General features: G+C 45.7%; 1 protein-coding gene across 1 annotated transcript in view; it reads left to right on the forward strand.

Moving 5' to 3' along the window:
* Positions 1-8,968, forward strand: part of LOC307244341 (general transcription factor IIF subunit 2-like) — a gene marked incomplete at both ends in the record, with an annotated part of 37,316 nt that extends 28,348 nt beyond the window's left edge. Inside the window, 4 exons of the mRNA XM_080019490.1 lie at positions 5,149-5,230; positions 7,128-7,227; positions 7,568-7,711; positions 8,822-8,968. Coding sequence (XP_079875616.1) covers positions 5,149-5,230; positions 7,128-7,227; positions 7,568-7,711; positions 8,822-8,968 — 473 coding nt within the window. The remainder of the gene's footprint in view (positions 1-5,148; positions 5,231-7,127; positions 7,228-7,567; positions 7,712-8,821) is intronic.
* Between the last annotated feature and the right edge of the window lie 7,897 nt (positions 8,969-16,865).

A 16,865-nucleotide genomic window follows, 5' to 3' on the forward strand; every position in this document is an offset into this window, starting at 1 on the left:
CCTTTCAAAAAACCCAAGGTCGCTTTACAGGAGAGGGGCAAGGGGGGAGACAGACAGATTAAGGGAGAGAGGAACAAAACAAAGGTATAGCTTAACTAACTAATGGGGAAAGGCCATGGTGAAAAGGTGGCTCTTGAGGGTTGTTTTGAAAGTGTCCAGGGTCAGGGCGTTACGGATTACGGGAGGGAGAGAATTCCAGAGGGTAGGGGCTGCCACGCTGAAAGCTCTGTCCCCGAAAGTTCGTAATCTGGTACGGGGGACAGACAGCAGACCCACGTCTAAGGACCGCAAGTTCCAGGATGGAGTGTGCTGGTGGAGGAGGTCGGACAGGTACTGGGGAGTGAGTGCGTGAAGGGATTTGTATGTGAGGAGGAGGAGGAGTTTGTAAGAGATGCAGAACTTGCCCGAGAGCCAGTGGAGGTGGATGAGGGTGGGCGTGATGTGCTGCCAAGGCTTCGTGTGAGTGAGAACCCTGGCAGCCGAGTTCTGCACATATTGGAACCTGACCAGGACTTTGCTGGAAATCCCAGACAAGACTCCGTTACAGTAGTCAAACCGGGAGGTAATAAAAGCATGGATGAGGGTTTCTGCCATGGAGGCTGAGAGTGAGGGACGGAGATGGGAGATGTTTTTGAGGTGATAGAAGGCGGACTTGGTGATGGATCTGATGTGAGACTGAAAGGAGAGGGTAGAGTCCAGAATAACACCCAGGTTGCAGACCTCGGGAGATGTTTTGATCGAACAGCCGTCGACGAGGAGATCTCCAACCTTCCGGAGCAGCGGCTTTGGTGCCACAACCATGAGCTCTGACTTTTTGCTGTTGAGTTTGAGTAGAAAATGTAAAAAGTTCACGCTACAGTGATATTACATCGTAAAAGTAGGGCATCTAAGTAGAAGCATGCAATGGTGATTTCCTCATCTCAAACAATTTATTGAAACAAAAGCCAACAACAGTGGTGGGTATACCACAACAAAAAATGTCTGTCTCAATAACTTGTCATGTGCCCTTGAGCATCAAGTACAGCTTGACAACCACGTCTCATGCTGTTCACAAGTTGACTTATTGTCTGCTGAGGCCTGGCCCCCCACTCTTCTTGAAGGGCGGCCCTGAGGTCATTGAGGTTCTGGGGTACAGAGTTACGAGCCTCTACACGGCGACTCAGCTGAGCTGATACCCATAGGTTTTCTATGGGATTCAGGTCCGAAGAAAGTGCAGGCCACTCCATTTGAGGTACCCCAGTCTCCAGCAGCCGTTCCCTAATGATGCGACTTCGATGAGCTGGAGCATTGTCGTCCATGAAGATGAAATTAGGCCTGTGTTGTTCATGCAGGGGCTCAATGACTGGATTAATGATGTTATTCAGGTAGTACAGCATGATGAAGAGGACTGTTTAAATACCAATTCTAATTGAACCAGGAAATGTATTGTCCGATTCATGGATCAAACACCTGTTGTGAATTTTGCTGTTCAGCTCCTTGTTCGAGAACAGCAGGTTGTGCAAAAAGAACTGAAACATTGAACAGTTGGACATGTGCATTCAAAAGTTTAGAGAAGGTCAAATTAAGTTCACCTGTAAACATTATAGTGCATTTTAGGTTCATCCTGAAATTTCACCCGAAAGCCGAATATCCCTAACTTTTTGTGAGTAGTATATGTATGGAAGTATGTATATGTATGTGACGAATAAACCTCTTGAATGTTGAATCTTGACCCGTTCATGACCAAAATGGCTCCAAAAACACTTGTCATGATTTTTTTATTCAAGTGCCACGTTGCCTTTAGTGCTAATATCTACCTTAATAATACCTAATATCTTCACCGATAAAGACAGGGATTTAAGGTTGGAAACTGTGTGGGCCCGGTGTTGTTGACACCTTTCAGAATTATCTTTCGATGTGGATGAGAAGGTGAGGGGGTGAGATGGTATCTAGAGAGGGTGAGCAGAGGACATGGGGTGGTGGTGTGCATGAGCTCTGCAGCACAGGCGGGATGGGAGCTCAGGGGAGAGGTCGCCAGGAGCAGATGGAGTCTTCCATGTGGGAGACCTCTTAGACCCATGAGATCTCTTTTCTCCTGCTTCCTCCTCCTGTGGTCTCACTCTGCATTCCTTGTCTCACAAGCATGTCTCAGTCATCGCTTTAGCTTCAAAGAGGTGCATGTCAAAAAACAAAAACTATGTTTTTTATTTTAAAGGTAAAAGAAAATTGGGTCAGAGAGGAAAGACAATTCACGGCAGCCGCTCTGTTGGGCAAATTCACAAAGAATGGATTGCGGCTGCTAATAGCACCATGAATTGTGCATCAACCGCTATCTGCCCGATCATAGTGTCCGATTCACAAAATATATTGTGCTAATGAAATGCAAGCGCAGACATGCCCATAAAGTTCTGCTGTGTATAATTTGCTCTTGTTTTGCGGCATTTGATCGCAATTATCCATGTGGCAAAGTAAATAAGGGCAATTGTCTAGCGCCCCCGAGGGGGGGGCCTAAAAATTAAAAGGCTCTCCTGCACGATCAATTAGCATACCTGTCAACATTGGGATTAGAAAATAATGGAAATGAGCCAAAACAGGGTGTCCTAACGGGGTCTACCCGTAACACGTCTGATTGCGTTAAGCCTGGTTTAATAGTTGCCTCGGCTGTAGTGTCGTTTAGTGCACGTGACATCTCTGCTGTGCGCTTCAGGTTCAAACAAAATGGTCACATTCTGCCAAAAAAATTTTACGGTAACGAGAAGGTTGCACAGGTGTCAAGGATAGGCACTATTTTTATGCAACAAAAGTGTTCTGAATTCCACCCCCGCAGATGCCTTAAGCTACACTTTCTGTGGTCACTCAACAATCCATTTCTAGTCTCTCTCTCTCTCTTTTTCCAAGTGCACTTGGGCTCTCTTCCATTTACTCTGAATCCCTGTGGATGCTGGAGATGAGATGCTAGGTCGAGCATCACCTAAAGCTACTCTGCTGTACATGGCAGGGCATTTGGTAGAATCTTAAATGTTCATGTCCATGTACAGTATGTGTGAGCACATGCTCAGGACTCAGTTGTGTGCGGATTTTATAGTGGAGTGGCTATTAAATGCACTGGCCACTCGCCAGACAATAATTGCACATAATTGTAGCTGAGGGGGGGTGCCATTTTGTTTTATTAATATAAACTGCTTAAATGCAACTAGTTCATGTCAAGCAGGAAAGGCCACCGGAGTATCTATTTTGTTGGAGCAATTTCTTTTTTTACTACTGTGTGTGTGTGTGTGTGTGTGTGTGTGTGTGTGTGTGTGTGACTCACAAAAAGTTAGGGATATTTGGCTTTTGGGTGAAATGTATCGAAAATGTAAAAGGTTCACGCGACAGTGATATTATATCATGAAAGTAGAGCATTTAAGTAGTAGCATGCAATGGTGATTTCCTCATCTCAAACAATTTATTGAAAACAAAAACCAACAATAGTGGTGGGTATACCACAACAAAAACTGTCAATGTCTCAATAACTTGTCATGTGCCCTTGAGCATCAATTACAGCTTGACAACCACGTCTCTGTTCACAAGTCGACTTATTGTCTGCTGAGGCATGGCACCCCACTCTTCTTGAAGGGCGGCCCTGAGGTCATTGAGGTTCTGGGGCACAGAGTTACGAGCCTCTACATGGCGACTCAGCTGATCCCATAGGTTTTCTATGGGATTCAGGTCTGGAGAAAGTGCAGGCACTCCATTTGAGGTACCCCAGTCTCCAGCAGCCGTTCCCTTATGATGCGACCTTGATGAGAAGGAGCATTGTCGTCCATGAAGATGAAATTAGGCCTGTGTTGTTCAAACAGGGGCACAATGACTGGATTAATGATGTTATTCAGGCATATGGGCTTGTCACTGTACCATTCACAAAGTGTAGGGCAGTTCTTTATTGACTAGACACACCTGCCCACACTGTAACACCACCACCACCAAAGGCTTGTTTGGTGGTGTTACAGTGTGGGCAGGTGTGTCTGATGTGACTGATGCATAGCGCTCTCCTTGACCTCTCCAACATCATTGGCGGCCATAATTTCTGCTTAACGTGAATCAACTTTCATCAGAGAACAGCACTGAGGCCCACTGGTTCCTCGTCCAGCGTAAATGCTCCCTGGCCCATGCAAGACAATGATGCTTGTGCCTGGTGCTGTGGTCAGGTACCCTTGCAGGTCGTCTAGCACGCAGACCACGCTGATGTGAATTTTGCCGTTCAGCTCCTTGTGAGAGAACAGCAAGTTGTGCAAAAAGTACTGAAACATTGAACAGTTGGACATGTGCATTCAAAAGTTTAGAGAAGGTCAAATTAAGTTCACCTGTAAAGATTATAGTGCATTTTATGTTCGTCCTGAAATTTCACCCGAAAGCCGAATATCCCTAACTTTTTGTGAGTAGTGTATGTATATTCGCTAATATCTGAACTATGGATCAATTTGGATGGAACTTCAAACATGAGGTCTTTGTGACAGCACGGTTCGACCTTGTTCGTCTGTTATGCAGAAGTTGGTTAGTTTTTGGCTTCAAAATTCCGAGGACTTTTGGTTCTTTTTCCACTTGCAATAATAATAAGGGGCTGCTGTACAACTAGAGAAGGTAATTATGCTACTCAGATTTATTTTTTCAATGCAGTTATTCAAGTTAAACAATAGAAATTCAAATTGTGTGATTAAAATTGAGATTTAATGCAAGTATTAATGTTCTTCTTTTTCTTTCGACTGCTCCCCTTTGGGGTCAATAAAATTAAGATTTAAAGCAATTATTCAAGTTGATTAATTAAAATGTAAATGATTCAAATTCAGTATCTAGTGACACACATTTCTGGGTTTGGAATTACTTTGAAATGAGGAGAGATGAGCAGATGGATTTGATTTATTTTGTTTTTTTGTCCCATGACTACTAAACTCCTCTACTGATTTAATTTTTGTTTATAACCTCTTGATTGTTTTCCGAAGGGGATTAAATAACAAGTCATTGAACTCTGCTCTGGCATTTAGCAGCATGGCTGAATGCCAGCAAGAAAACACCAAAGAGATCTTGGACAGTCTGAGTGGATCTGTGCCTTTTGATATTTTTGCTAAAAGTCTGTCTGCAAGGAGTTAAACGGGAAAGGGTGGGGGGGCGGGTTGTTGTCTTGTGTTCCAGATGAAATCAGCTTGGAGGGAGTGGTGGTGCAAAGAGCGGAATGCAGGCCGGCGGTCAACGACAGCTACATGAAGCTGAAGAAGTGAGTGAGCTTTTCAGTCACGGGCAACTTTCCTCCGGCTCAGGTTAACAGGGAGCAATCCACAGAAGATTGAATCCTGTCATCAGGGGCCCCTTATTACAGTGCACTTCAGGAAGAGAGCAACTAACTATTGATGAACGATTCAATTTTTGTTTTTAGGAATGATTAATAAATTAAAATCTTCTAAATCAATGGATATGCCCTAAAGTAGCTTTAAACTGGGGAGCTCTGGGGTAAAAATGGGTCTAGTCAGGAAGATGGAATGCTTCTATTAAGGAAAATTCACATTTGCATTTCAAGTTTACTATCCTGCATCCATGGACCAGAGTCTTGTGTGCAAAAATAATTTAAGATTGCACATTTAACATGAGCTTTGGACCACACATTATCCAGAGCAAATGGGGGAATTTTTTTATCAACATGTGTCCGAGCTAAAAACAAAGCTGACAGATAGCATTGCTATATCATCTGCATCTTGGCACTGGCTGATGCACTGCTGCTATGCTAACCCAGTTAACCACATAGGACAGACCATCTCGAGATTAACTATCAACAGTTGCTTAATTCTGTGCATTAGCTTGGCTCTTCATTTTGTGAAATGTTTTCATTTGGCAGTTGTCTGCATCCTGTGGAAACTTGATTGTACTTTTCACCCTTGACCTAGAAAAACACTGTAATCATGGCAATTGAGGTTACAGAAATTAAAGGGTCGCTTTAATCTGCAGATTTTCAATCGGTGGTCTTAAATAAAGTGGCAGACAGACGTTGGTTTTACTTGTATAAGGGTCGGATCAGAGATGTGCTAAGGAGTAGCTTTCTGAGTCGAACAGTTTATTATCAGGGAGTCATAGAATATATGGTAGGTTCGACGTCACAGATACAGAGAATGTACAGTCAGCTTGACCTCACAGGTGCAGAAGATAATTGGTCAGGCCAAGATAAGAAAAGCTTTGAGGATGGAGCAAGCTTTTTGGCAGGAACCCACAAGAGGACACAATTTTTGTGAAATAATTGACCCTGTTTGCTAAAATTTGTGTGTGACTGGAAGCTACATGAAGTTGTGTTCAGTATTGTGTGTGTGCATATATGTTTGATTACATGGATTTAGATATATTGTTACATTGACACTTGTAAACTGTTATCACAGTCTATCTCATCAGGTTTCCACTTTTGTTGTTGGTACTGTCGATTATATGAGCATAGCTCGTTTACTGTTACTTGAACAGGTTCAACAGGTTTCTCAGTCATTTCAATTATATGGCACAAATGCAGACGGGGCGCGATAAAAGGAGGCAGGCAGTATTGCAGAGAATTAGCTATGTGCTGAGGTGTTATTATTCCGTTAACAGTTTTTTTTAATATGCCAAACGAAAATATTAATCACATGTTATTCATCTTAATCATCATATCAGATGATATCAAAGGCACATTAAATCAAGGCATAATGAAAGGCCATACACACACTGTCCTGTATTTTCTCTCATGATAACACATAATACTCCCTAGGTTTGCTCAGTTTCTTTAAAATATGGAACAAAGAGTTCAATATCCTGTCCACAATTTTTGTTATGTTAAATCTCCAGCTTTCATCAGACTCTCTGTAACACTATTTACAAGAACCGCATATTCAAATGGTTGGTCACTCTTTTGACAGGACTCAATAGAGGAACATTTAGAGCCTCCCATGCTCCCTTATCCTGCCCATTTTGCCAAAACATTATTCAATGACATAAAAAAAATAAAAGTAATGACTGGGGTGGCTGTCATCCAGATGGTATTTTGGTAGTGGTTTGCTAACAGCCACTGCTTCCCAGAAGGCATGTGTGTGGGTCACTGCTCTTTGGTCAGTATTTAAATAGTTATCAGATACTGTAGTGTGCATGTCTATGCCAATCAGGCTGCAGAGCGAGAAGTCCACCAGACCCCAGCGATTGTCACAGCAGCTGGAGAGAGCTGTCACAAACATCTTTAAGCCTGTGGCTAACCACACTGTCAACGTAAGTTGCACACTTCAGAAAGGCACTGTGTGTGGGCATGTTTCAGCACTGAGTGGATGCTGGCACTCTGTGTATGTAATTAGTCCTCACTACAAATTTATTTACCGCACTAGTAAGGAAAAAAAGGACCGTGACTGATACAGTGAGATTACAAAGATTAAGAAGATCACAAATCTAAAGTACACAAAGCCGTGTTTAGATTAAATCTGTTGTGAGTAAAACTAAAAACCAAAACAAAGATAAACCTCTTGATTAAATTAAGGTGTGTTTGTAAAAACATTGATTGAATTTATGCAGTTCAGTCTGGCAGAGAAGATTGACCATCTTGAGGTGCTTGCAGGTGGAATACGAGAAGAAAAAGAAGTCTGAGGGAAGGATGGTGAGAGCTGGGCGACAGGTTGTTTTGGATCTGCTCTTCTCTGCATTTGAGAAACACCAGTATTACAACATTAAGGATCTGGTGGACATCACCAAGCAACCTGTGGTGAGCTGGACACAGGCACACACACACACAGACACACACACTCTATCTTGGTGGAAGGGAGGTTGGATAAAAACCTATATTCCTGATATCCCTGCTTGCTTTGTTAAACAAATGTTAACAGCTTGGTACTCATGTTTATTCACACAGTCCTTGAGGCTTACATTTGTCCACACATGCACAAACGCACGTATCTGTGCACAAGGGATGGATCAATACAGTGCTGTGGATCCAATGCAACTAGCGGAGAACAGCATTGTGTAGGTGCTGATGAGACCTCAAGGTCCTTCTCTCACTGTAATTGTATCTGATTGCATAACATGTGGGCTGAGTGTGAGTCAAACGCCGGGCATACACTCCACTGCATCAATTCTGTCCTGGAGTACCAACTAAAATAAAGCCTACTAAAGTAGCTAGAACACTCATTATCTGAAGTCTTGGAAACACTTTGTGATCTTATGGCAATAACAAGTAAATTGTGAGTGAAACAGAGGCAGATTATAATTGATGACCTAATGGAACGCTATAGAATTGAGTCCATCACAGCCAATAGTTTTTAGAATAAGAAGCTCAATGTTTACATGCTTGAACATGTGTTTCCCTGGAGTGGTAGGTGTAACTGTTGGGCATGCATATTAAGATCCTTACCTGATAAGAGACTAGGATGAAAACAGTCTAAAATAATTACTACAAAAACATTTAAAATAAAGACTACAATATGTAAATATGATTTCCATTTTACAGCAGGAATGTTTTTTAAATCCCATTGAAACTTTGAGATGTTCCTAGGTGATGAGATATGAGGAAGTGATTCAGTTGTTCTGACCAAAGGCGGGAGCTCATTCTGCCATTGGAGCACCTGGAACAAGAAGAATTGTGACTGGAATGAGCAACCCCTTAGTCCATGTAGTGACAGTGTAGCTAGCAAAGGTGGAAGAGCAGAGCAATGGAGCCAGAGTTTGGAAACTGACCAGCTATGCGTGCTGTCTATATTGCCTAGAAATCAGGGGAAAGGAGCATTTGCAAAAACATTTTTTTGCATGATATTGACTTGTGGGAATGAATATATTTCTTTGTTCCATCTTTTGCTTTATGTTGTGTTTTTACCCCAAGACATATTTGAAAGAGATCATTAGAGAGATTGGCATGTACAACACTAGGGGAACCCACAAGAGCACTTGGGAGCTGAAACCAGAGTATCGTCACTACCAGCCTGAGGAGGAGGAGGAGGAGGAGGAAACAATGAAGAGTCTTGACTAGTCCTTTGTCACGAGTGTCCTCCCAAACCCAAAGTTTATCGATGTATTATAATGCTGCTAAAAAACAAATCCTTCTGTTAAAATTGGGTGACCTCCAGCCACATTTTTTTCTGTGTGATGATTGTAAAAGACTTGTGTTACAGATACACATGTTTAAGCTGAAATGTGCTCAAATTAAAGGAAATGTGATCTGTACTTAGTTTGATTCATTCTGTGTGCACATGCAACACAATGACACATTGATATTTGAACTCTCACTTGAGTAAGTCATTGAAAGGCCACTTCCAACCAAATTTACTCAAGTGCAAGTAGGGGGGAAGTGAAATGAAGTGGCCCACATTCCAGTGCGGTCCACAATCCCTCCACCTTTGTTTTGAACAAAAAACGGCTACTCACAGGGGGAGTGCAGAGGTGAAGGGAGTATAATTTGCCACAGCTCTTGTCCAGAGTGCTGTACTTTTTGTCCCGCTGGGACAGCTCAGCCCTGTCCACCTCCTTGGTCAAAAGACCGCCCGGGCCTCCATTCGGGGCATCTGTCTGCGGGACAAAAAATAGAGAGCAAAGTTGGGATGGCCCACAGAGGGCCAGTTGAATCCTCTGAAATGCCAGGTGGCACTGCACTGTCCCCTGAACTGTTTCTAATGCAGCTTCCTGGTTGAGGTTGGTTAGGGGACTGATCGGAGCTGAAATGTCAGAAATAAATCCTCTATAACAGACTGCCATTCCCCAAAAAATCCTCATCTGCTTCTTCATCTTGGGTCTGAGGATGCACCTCCTGCCATTCGAGTGGTACCCAGGATACATACAGGTGCAGCTACCCAGCATGGCTGGTTGGTCCTTAATAGGCTAGTGACAGGACCGTGCTTATCTGAGTGGAATGAATGGAATTACCCGGGGGTGGCCATTCTGAGTGGCTGGTACTGTAACCCCTTCCATCCAACCACACACTTCATTGGGTTGGGTTGGGTCAACCTCAAAGATTCCAGGACTACCTGCACATGGTGCATGGGCTGCTCCCAGCTTTACTACCCTTTCCCATAGCTTTATGCTGTAGCTGATGAACGTTATTCCCCTATAGTTACTACAGCTCTGTATGTCTCCCTTGTTCTTGAAGATGAGTACCAGTACACTTCTTCGGCATCTTCTCCCTTTCCGGGATGGTGTTAAACAGTCTCGTTAGGAACGCCACTGCCATCTCACCTAAACATGTCCATGCTTTCCCAGGTATGTCATCTGGGCCAACTGCTTTTCCACTCTTCATCTTCTTTAATGCTGTTCTCACATCATCCTTGCTAATTTGCTGCACTTCCTGTACCACTATCCCCAAATCATCCGCCCTTCTCTCCCTCTCAATTTCTTCATTCATCAATTCCTCAAAGTACCCCTTCCACCTTCTCAACATACTCTCCTCATTAGTCAGCACATTTCCATCCTTATCCTTCATCTCCCTAACCTGCTGTCCATCCTTCCCAGCTTGGTCCCTTTGTCTTGCCAACCAGTACAAAGTCATTTTCTCCTTCCTTACTGTCCAATCTTTCATACAACTCGTCGTATGCCTTTTCCTTTGCCTTTGCCACTTCTCTCTTTGCCTTGCGGCCCATCAGCTTGTACTGCTGTCTACTTTCTTCATCTCTCTGACTATCCCATTCCTTCTTTGCCAACCTCTTCTGTTCTATGCTCTCCTTTACTTCCTCATTCCCCTGCCAAGAGTCCTTGTCTTCCTTCCTCTCCCCGCATGATACACAGAGTGCCTTCTTGGCAGTCTCCCTCACCACTTCTGCAGTTGTTTCCCAGTCATCTGTTAACCGTTCATTCCCACCTATTGCCTGCCTTACCTCTTCCCTAAATTGCATGCGACACTCCTACTTTTTCAACTTCCACCAATATCCTTGGCTCTTCTTTCACTCTCTTCCTCTTCTTGGCCTCCAGAACCACCCTCCGATCCTGCCTAGCAACACGCTCCCCTACCACCACTTTGCAGTCACTAATCTCTTTCAGATTGCATCTTCTGCACAAGATGTAGTCCACCTGTGTGCACCTTCTGCCACTCTTGTATGTCACCCTGTGTTTCTCCTTCTTGAAATACGTATTCACAACAGCCAATTCCATCCTTTTGGCGAAATCCACCACCATATGTCCTTCCCCATTCCTCTCCTTGACACCAGACCTAACCATCACCTTCTTGTCACCTCTGTCTCTGATCCCTTCACCAACATGCCCAATGAGATCTGCTCCAACAACCACGTTCTCTCCCTTGGGGACACTCTCCACCACTACATCCAACTCACTAAAGAATTATTCTTTCTCTTCCATCTCACGCCCAACTTGGGGACTATATGCACTGACCACATTCATTATCACCCCATCAATTTCCAGCTTCATGCTCATCACTCTGTCCGACACTCTCATCTCCAAAACACCCTTGACATATTCCTCCAAGACTATCCCTACCCCATTCCTCCTGCCATTCACTCCATGGTAGAACAGTTTTTACTCCTGGCCTTTCTCCCCTTCCACCTGATCTCTTGTACACATAGTACATCTACCTTCCTGCTCTTTATCATGTCAGCCAGCTCTCTTTCTTTACCCTTCTTAGTGCCAACGTTCAAAGTTCCTACTCTCAATTCTACTCTCCTACCCTTCTTCCTCTTCTGTCTCCGGACATGCCTTCCCCCTTTCTTCTTCTTCGGTCGACAGTAGCACAATTTCCACTGGCATCCTGTTGGCAAACGGCATTTAAACAGTCCTCTTCATGCCGTTCACATTTTGACATCATGAGACCAAGACGACACCTAACAATTGATCAACAGTACCTCTCCATTGCGAGGCTTCAAACAGGATGTTCTCAGAGGGAAGTGGCCACTGAGCTTAGAGCGTCACAAAGTGTGATCGGCAGGTTGCAACAGAGATACAGAGAGACTGGAAGAGTCACAGAAAGGCATAGAAGTGAACGTCCTTTGGCCACATCCCACACTGATAACCGCTTCATTGTGAACAGTGCTCTGCAGAACCGGATGATGAATGCCACTCAACTCCAGGCACATTTAAGGGAGGTGAGAGGCACCCAAGTGTCAGACGTCATTCGAAACCGTTTACATCAGTGTGGTCTGCGTGCTAGACGACCTGCAAGGATACCTGACCACACCACCAGGCACAGGCATCATCCTCTTGCATGGGCCAGGGAGCATTTACGCTGGACGAGGGATCGGTGGGCCTCAGTGCTGTTCTCTGATGAAAGTCGATTCACGTTGAGCAGAAATGATGGCCGCCAACGATGTTGGAGACGTCAAGGAGGGCGCTATGCATCAGCCACTGTTGTCACCAGAGGTGCCTTTGGTGGTGGTGGTGTTACAGTGTGGGCAGATGTGTCTAGTCAATACAGAACTGCCATACACTTTGTGAATGGTACAGTGACAAGCCCATACTACCTGAATAACATCATTAATCCAGTCATTGTGCCCCTGCATGAACAACACAGGCCTAATTTCATCTTCATGGAGGACAATGCTCCAGCTCATCGAGATCACATGATTAGGGAACGCTGCTGGACACTGGGGTACCTCAAATGGAGTGGCCTGCACTTTCTCCGGAACTGAATCCCATACAAAACCTATGGGATCAGCTGACTCGCCGTGTAGAGGCTCGCAGAGATTCTGTACCCAAGAACCTCAATGACCTCAGGGCCGCCCTTCAAGAAGAGTGGGGTGCCATGCCTCAGCAGACAATAAGTCGACTTGTGAACAGCATGGGACATGGTTGTCAAGCTGTTATTGATGCTCAAGGGCACATGACAAGTTATTGAGACATTGACATTTTTTGTTGTGGTATACCCACCACTGTTGTTGGCTTTTGTTTCAATAAATTGTTTGAGTTGAGGAAATCACCATTGCATGTGTCTACTTAAATGCCCTACTTTCATGATGTAATATCACTCTTGCGTAACCTTTTTACATTTTCGATACATTTCACCCAAAAGCCAAATATCTCTAACTTTTTGTGAGTAGTGTATGTGTGTGTGTACATGTAAAAGGGAACACCGCAAAACAAAAATTGAGGACCTCGAGGATTATATGGATTTTTTTTATAAAGCATACTTGATGGAAGAGGACCAGGACCGCAATAATCCCGCGAAAAGAAAAAAGACCGACTCAGTGACGGACACTGATGATCTCATACCGGGTGCCGTAGAGGTTAGTGTCTTGGATGAGATTAACAAGAAGCTGGACATGCTCGGTCCACTTCTCCGAGACATTACCAAGATCAAAGTCAGTCTGATTTCCTGCACCGCACAGTTGGCTCTCTAGGTCGTCCTCAGACGAGCCTTCCATCGTTGTTTCCAGTCATCCCGGTTCTCCATACATCTGGCCAGCTTGTTGGTGCTTTGGGCTCCCGCATCATTCTCGAGTACATCCACATATGTTAAAGTGGGACGTCCTCGTGACCGGTGCCTATGTGTTGGCTCCCACAGTACCAGTTTGCTGGCTGGCAGCTCCCGGTGTCTTTGGCAGTGTCCTGCTAGTCTCATTCTCCTTACAGCAATCTTCTCGCTCACCCTTGGTATTCCCTCGTACAGAATTATGTTGGTTACATGTGAACTCTTGCTGATGTTAAGCACTACACGCAACATCCTGGTGTAGCACCCGTCCAGGGTCTTCTCTAGGGTTGGCTTCTGGGACCAGCATTCACTGCCATAGAGGAGAACGGACTCTCCTGTTACATAGAAGAAGCTGAGTTTGATTTGGCGGGGGAGGTTGGAGTTCCATACACTGGACTTGCCGTTCAGGGCCCTCCATGCATGTGCCTTCCTCACTTTCAGATCTTGCTCAGTTGAGTAGACCCATGAACCCAGGTACTTGAAGTCATCGACTTATTTCAGCACAGTTCCTCCTGCTGTAGTCAGAGGTTGATGTTCTGGTGGAACCAGAGGTGATGACCTCAGTTTTCTTGGCGTTTAGCCTCAGGCCTACTTTGGCGCACTCCAGCTCTACCCTTTTCAGTAGTTCTTGTGCTTGTTCCACATTATTGGAGAGCAGACTGATGTCATCCGCATAATCAAGGTCTGTGAGGACCACTGAGGGATGTCGTCTTGACCTCCTTGGTGTGAGTGTGAAGCCAAGTTCCTGCTCTCGCCTGCTGATTGCCTTCCTGAGTGCGTAATCGAGGACTATGATGAAGAGGAAGGGGGCTAGTGTGTCCCCTTGCATAACGCCAGCCAGGATGTCAAACTCCTCGCTGTTGCCATCTGGGGTCATCACCTTGGCCCTTGTTCCTGCGTACATGGTCTCTATTGCTTGGAGTAGGTTGGGAGGAATTCCATACGCCTTAAGGATTTTCACCATCATGACTGCGTGGATAGAGTCAAAAGCCTTTTTGAAATCAATGAAGCACAGAACTGCAGTCAGGTTGTCCTTCCTCACCTCCTCAATTATTCTCCTGAGTGCCAAGATCTGGGCTGTTGTTGTTCTCCCTTCCCGAAAGCCGTCCTGGTTCTCCCTAAAATGAGGGTCGATGGCAGGTCTTATCCTGTTCAGTATCATGCGATTGTAGATCTTTGCAGGGATACATGTCAGGCTAATGCCTCGGTAGTTGTCCGGTTTCGAGAGATCTCCAGCTTTGGGCACTGGGATGATGTTTGATAGAGACCACATATCAGGCTGACAATTGTGCAGGTTTGGTTGCAGAAATCTAGAAAGATGTCGTCGAGATCACATTTCTACAGGACCTCTGGCGGTAGACCATCTGGACCGGTACTTTTCCCCACTTTCACTGAGGTTTTTGCCCTGGTGACCTCCCCAGCCGTGAAGGGACCATCATCAATTCCCAGGTCTTGGAGGACTGTTGGCACATCTTCCTCCACTGCTTCCGCAGTCTCTCCCAGCAGCCTCTGGAAGTGCCTGGCCCAGGTTGTCACCCTCTCCTCAGGGCTGTGTCCGTCGACCTGTCCCTCCTTGGTTCTCTTCCTCCCGGTCATTTCATTGATTACCCTCCAGGCCTCCCCATATCTCTGTCCACCTTGCGCTGCCTTCACTCTCTGCACTTTCTCCATCAGCTCCTCCCCTTTGATGGTGTCTTAGGTGTTGAAGAGAAGCTGTTTGGCTTCGTTTAGCTCCCTACATCTCTCCACTGTTGGTACCCGCTCATAGTTGAGGCGGGCTTCCTCCACATACCCTCGCGCCGCTACTACCTCAGGGTGTTTCGATCGCCGGGAGGATCTGACTCTCTCCATCATGGGCACATAGTTTGGTTGCCTCCTCGTTCGCAGCAATGAAACATATGTATTCGTTGCTGGACTCCGCTCCTTTGTCCAGCTGCTGGAAATGCTTCCTCACCTCCTCCGTGTACCTGGTTTGAAGGCCAGGGTCGTTTGAGAACGCTTTCCAGTCCCGCCAGATCTTAGGACTTGGTTTAGGGACCCTGAGGCTCAGTCTCACCCACATGGAGACCACGGGGTGGTCTGAGCCCACAGAACTGAATGTGGAGTATTTTTCGGCATTCATGATGGAGTTCCTCCACCTTATCCTCACTAGGATGTAATCCAACTGTCGAAGCGTACCCGTGGCTCGATCTCGGAAGGTCCATCTCTTGCCTGTTCTCTTCCGGAAGATCGTGTTTTCCGCCAACAGCTCGTGTTCCATGCGGAAGGCAGTGAGGTAGGCGCCGTTGCGGTTGGTAGAGTCGTGGTAAGGAAAAGGTGTGTCCTCTGGTCCAAGCCTTGCTTTGAAGTCCCCAAGGATTGCCAGGAAGTTGTGTGCTGGGACGTCTCGGACCGCTGTTACTAGGTCCTCAAAGAACTCCACCACCACGTCAGATGGTGCCACATTGGTGGGTGAGTACACGACTATGACTGTTGTTACTGGGTTGCCCAAAAACTCTGCGATCAGGATCCTGTCTGTGTGGTGGTAAACACGACGAAGAGCCTTTCGCACTCAGGAACTCAGCATTAACCCGACGCCGCCTGTTGCGGCCTGGGCCTCGTTTCGCCACGCTGATGCAGAGATGAACGTGCATCTCTCCACTCTGCGGTACACGATCGGGTCATCAGTGTGCACTCTTCTGTGTTCTTGGATCCCCAGGATCTCCTCTCCCCATTCCTCAGCACAGTGTGCTAGCTCAATCAACCTCGCTTCTTCTCTCACTGTGCATGCGTTGAAGGTTCCCATAATGAATGGTCTCCGACAGCGCATGAGTGCATTGGACAGGGTGCTGTGATCGGACAGGACCCTCCCTGGGACACTCCCAGGGTTTGAGGTCCTGTCGTCATGGTGCCCTCCAAAAGGAGGACCAGCACCACCGTCCGCCGCGATGTTCCTGCCGACTCCCGCCCCTGGAAGTATAGGATTTGGGATGACTTTGTACTCCATGGTTGGCTTTACTATGCTGATAGCGGACTGTGGGGCGCAACTCCTCGCAGTCCCGGTTTTAGTTCAGAGTGTCCTTCTCCTAGACGGGTTGCCGTCCAAGGCTATGAGCCCCATCTGCCCATGCTATTTAACCCATAGCTTGGCGAGATGCAAAAAGACAACGCGGATCTGAAAAACCAATGAGGTGGTTAAAAGCAAAGGATGGGAACTGAACGGAACCACGCTGGGTATGAACGATCAATTCCCCCGGGAGATCAATGACCGAAGGAAGGTGCTGTATCCTGTCCTGAAGGAGATAAACGAGCATCGATGATTTTTGACAAATTATATATAGACGGTCTGTGGTACCAAGACTCCTCCACCACACCATGGTTATTCTGATCATAATTTATGTATTCTTGTAATTCCAGTTATTATATGCTGCAAGATGTAGGAATAGGCATGCTATCTATGTCAGGATTTAAAATATCGCTCACTCTCATCTTCCTAATTCCCCCTCCATACTTCCCTCATAATCTCAACTCCCTAATCCCTCTC

This window comes from Zeus faber (assembly GCF_960531495.2).
Source record: "Zeus faber genome assembly, chromosome: 18".
Taxonomy (NCBI): Eukaryota; Metazoa; Chordata; class Actinopteri; order Zeiformes; family Zeidae; genus Zeus; species Zeus faber.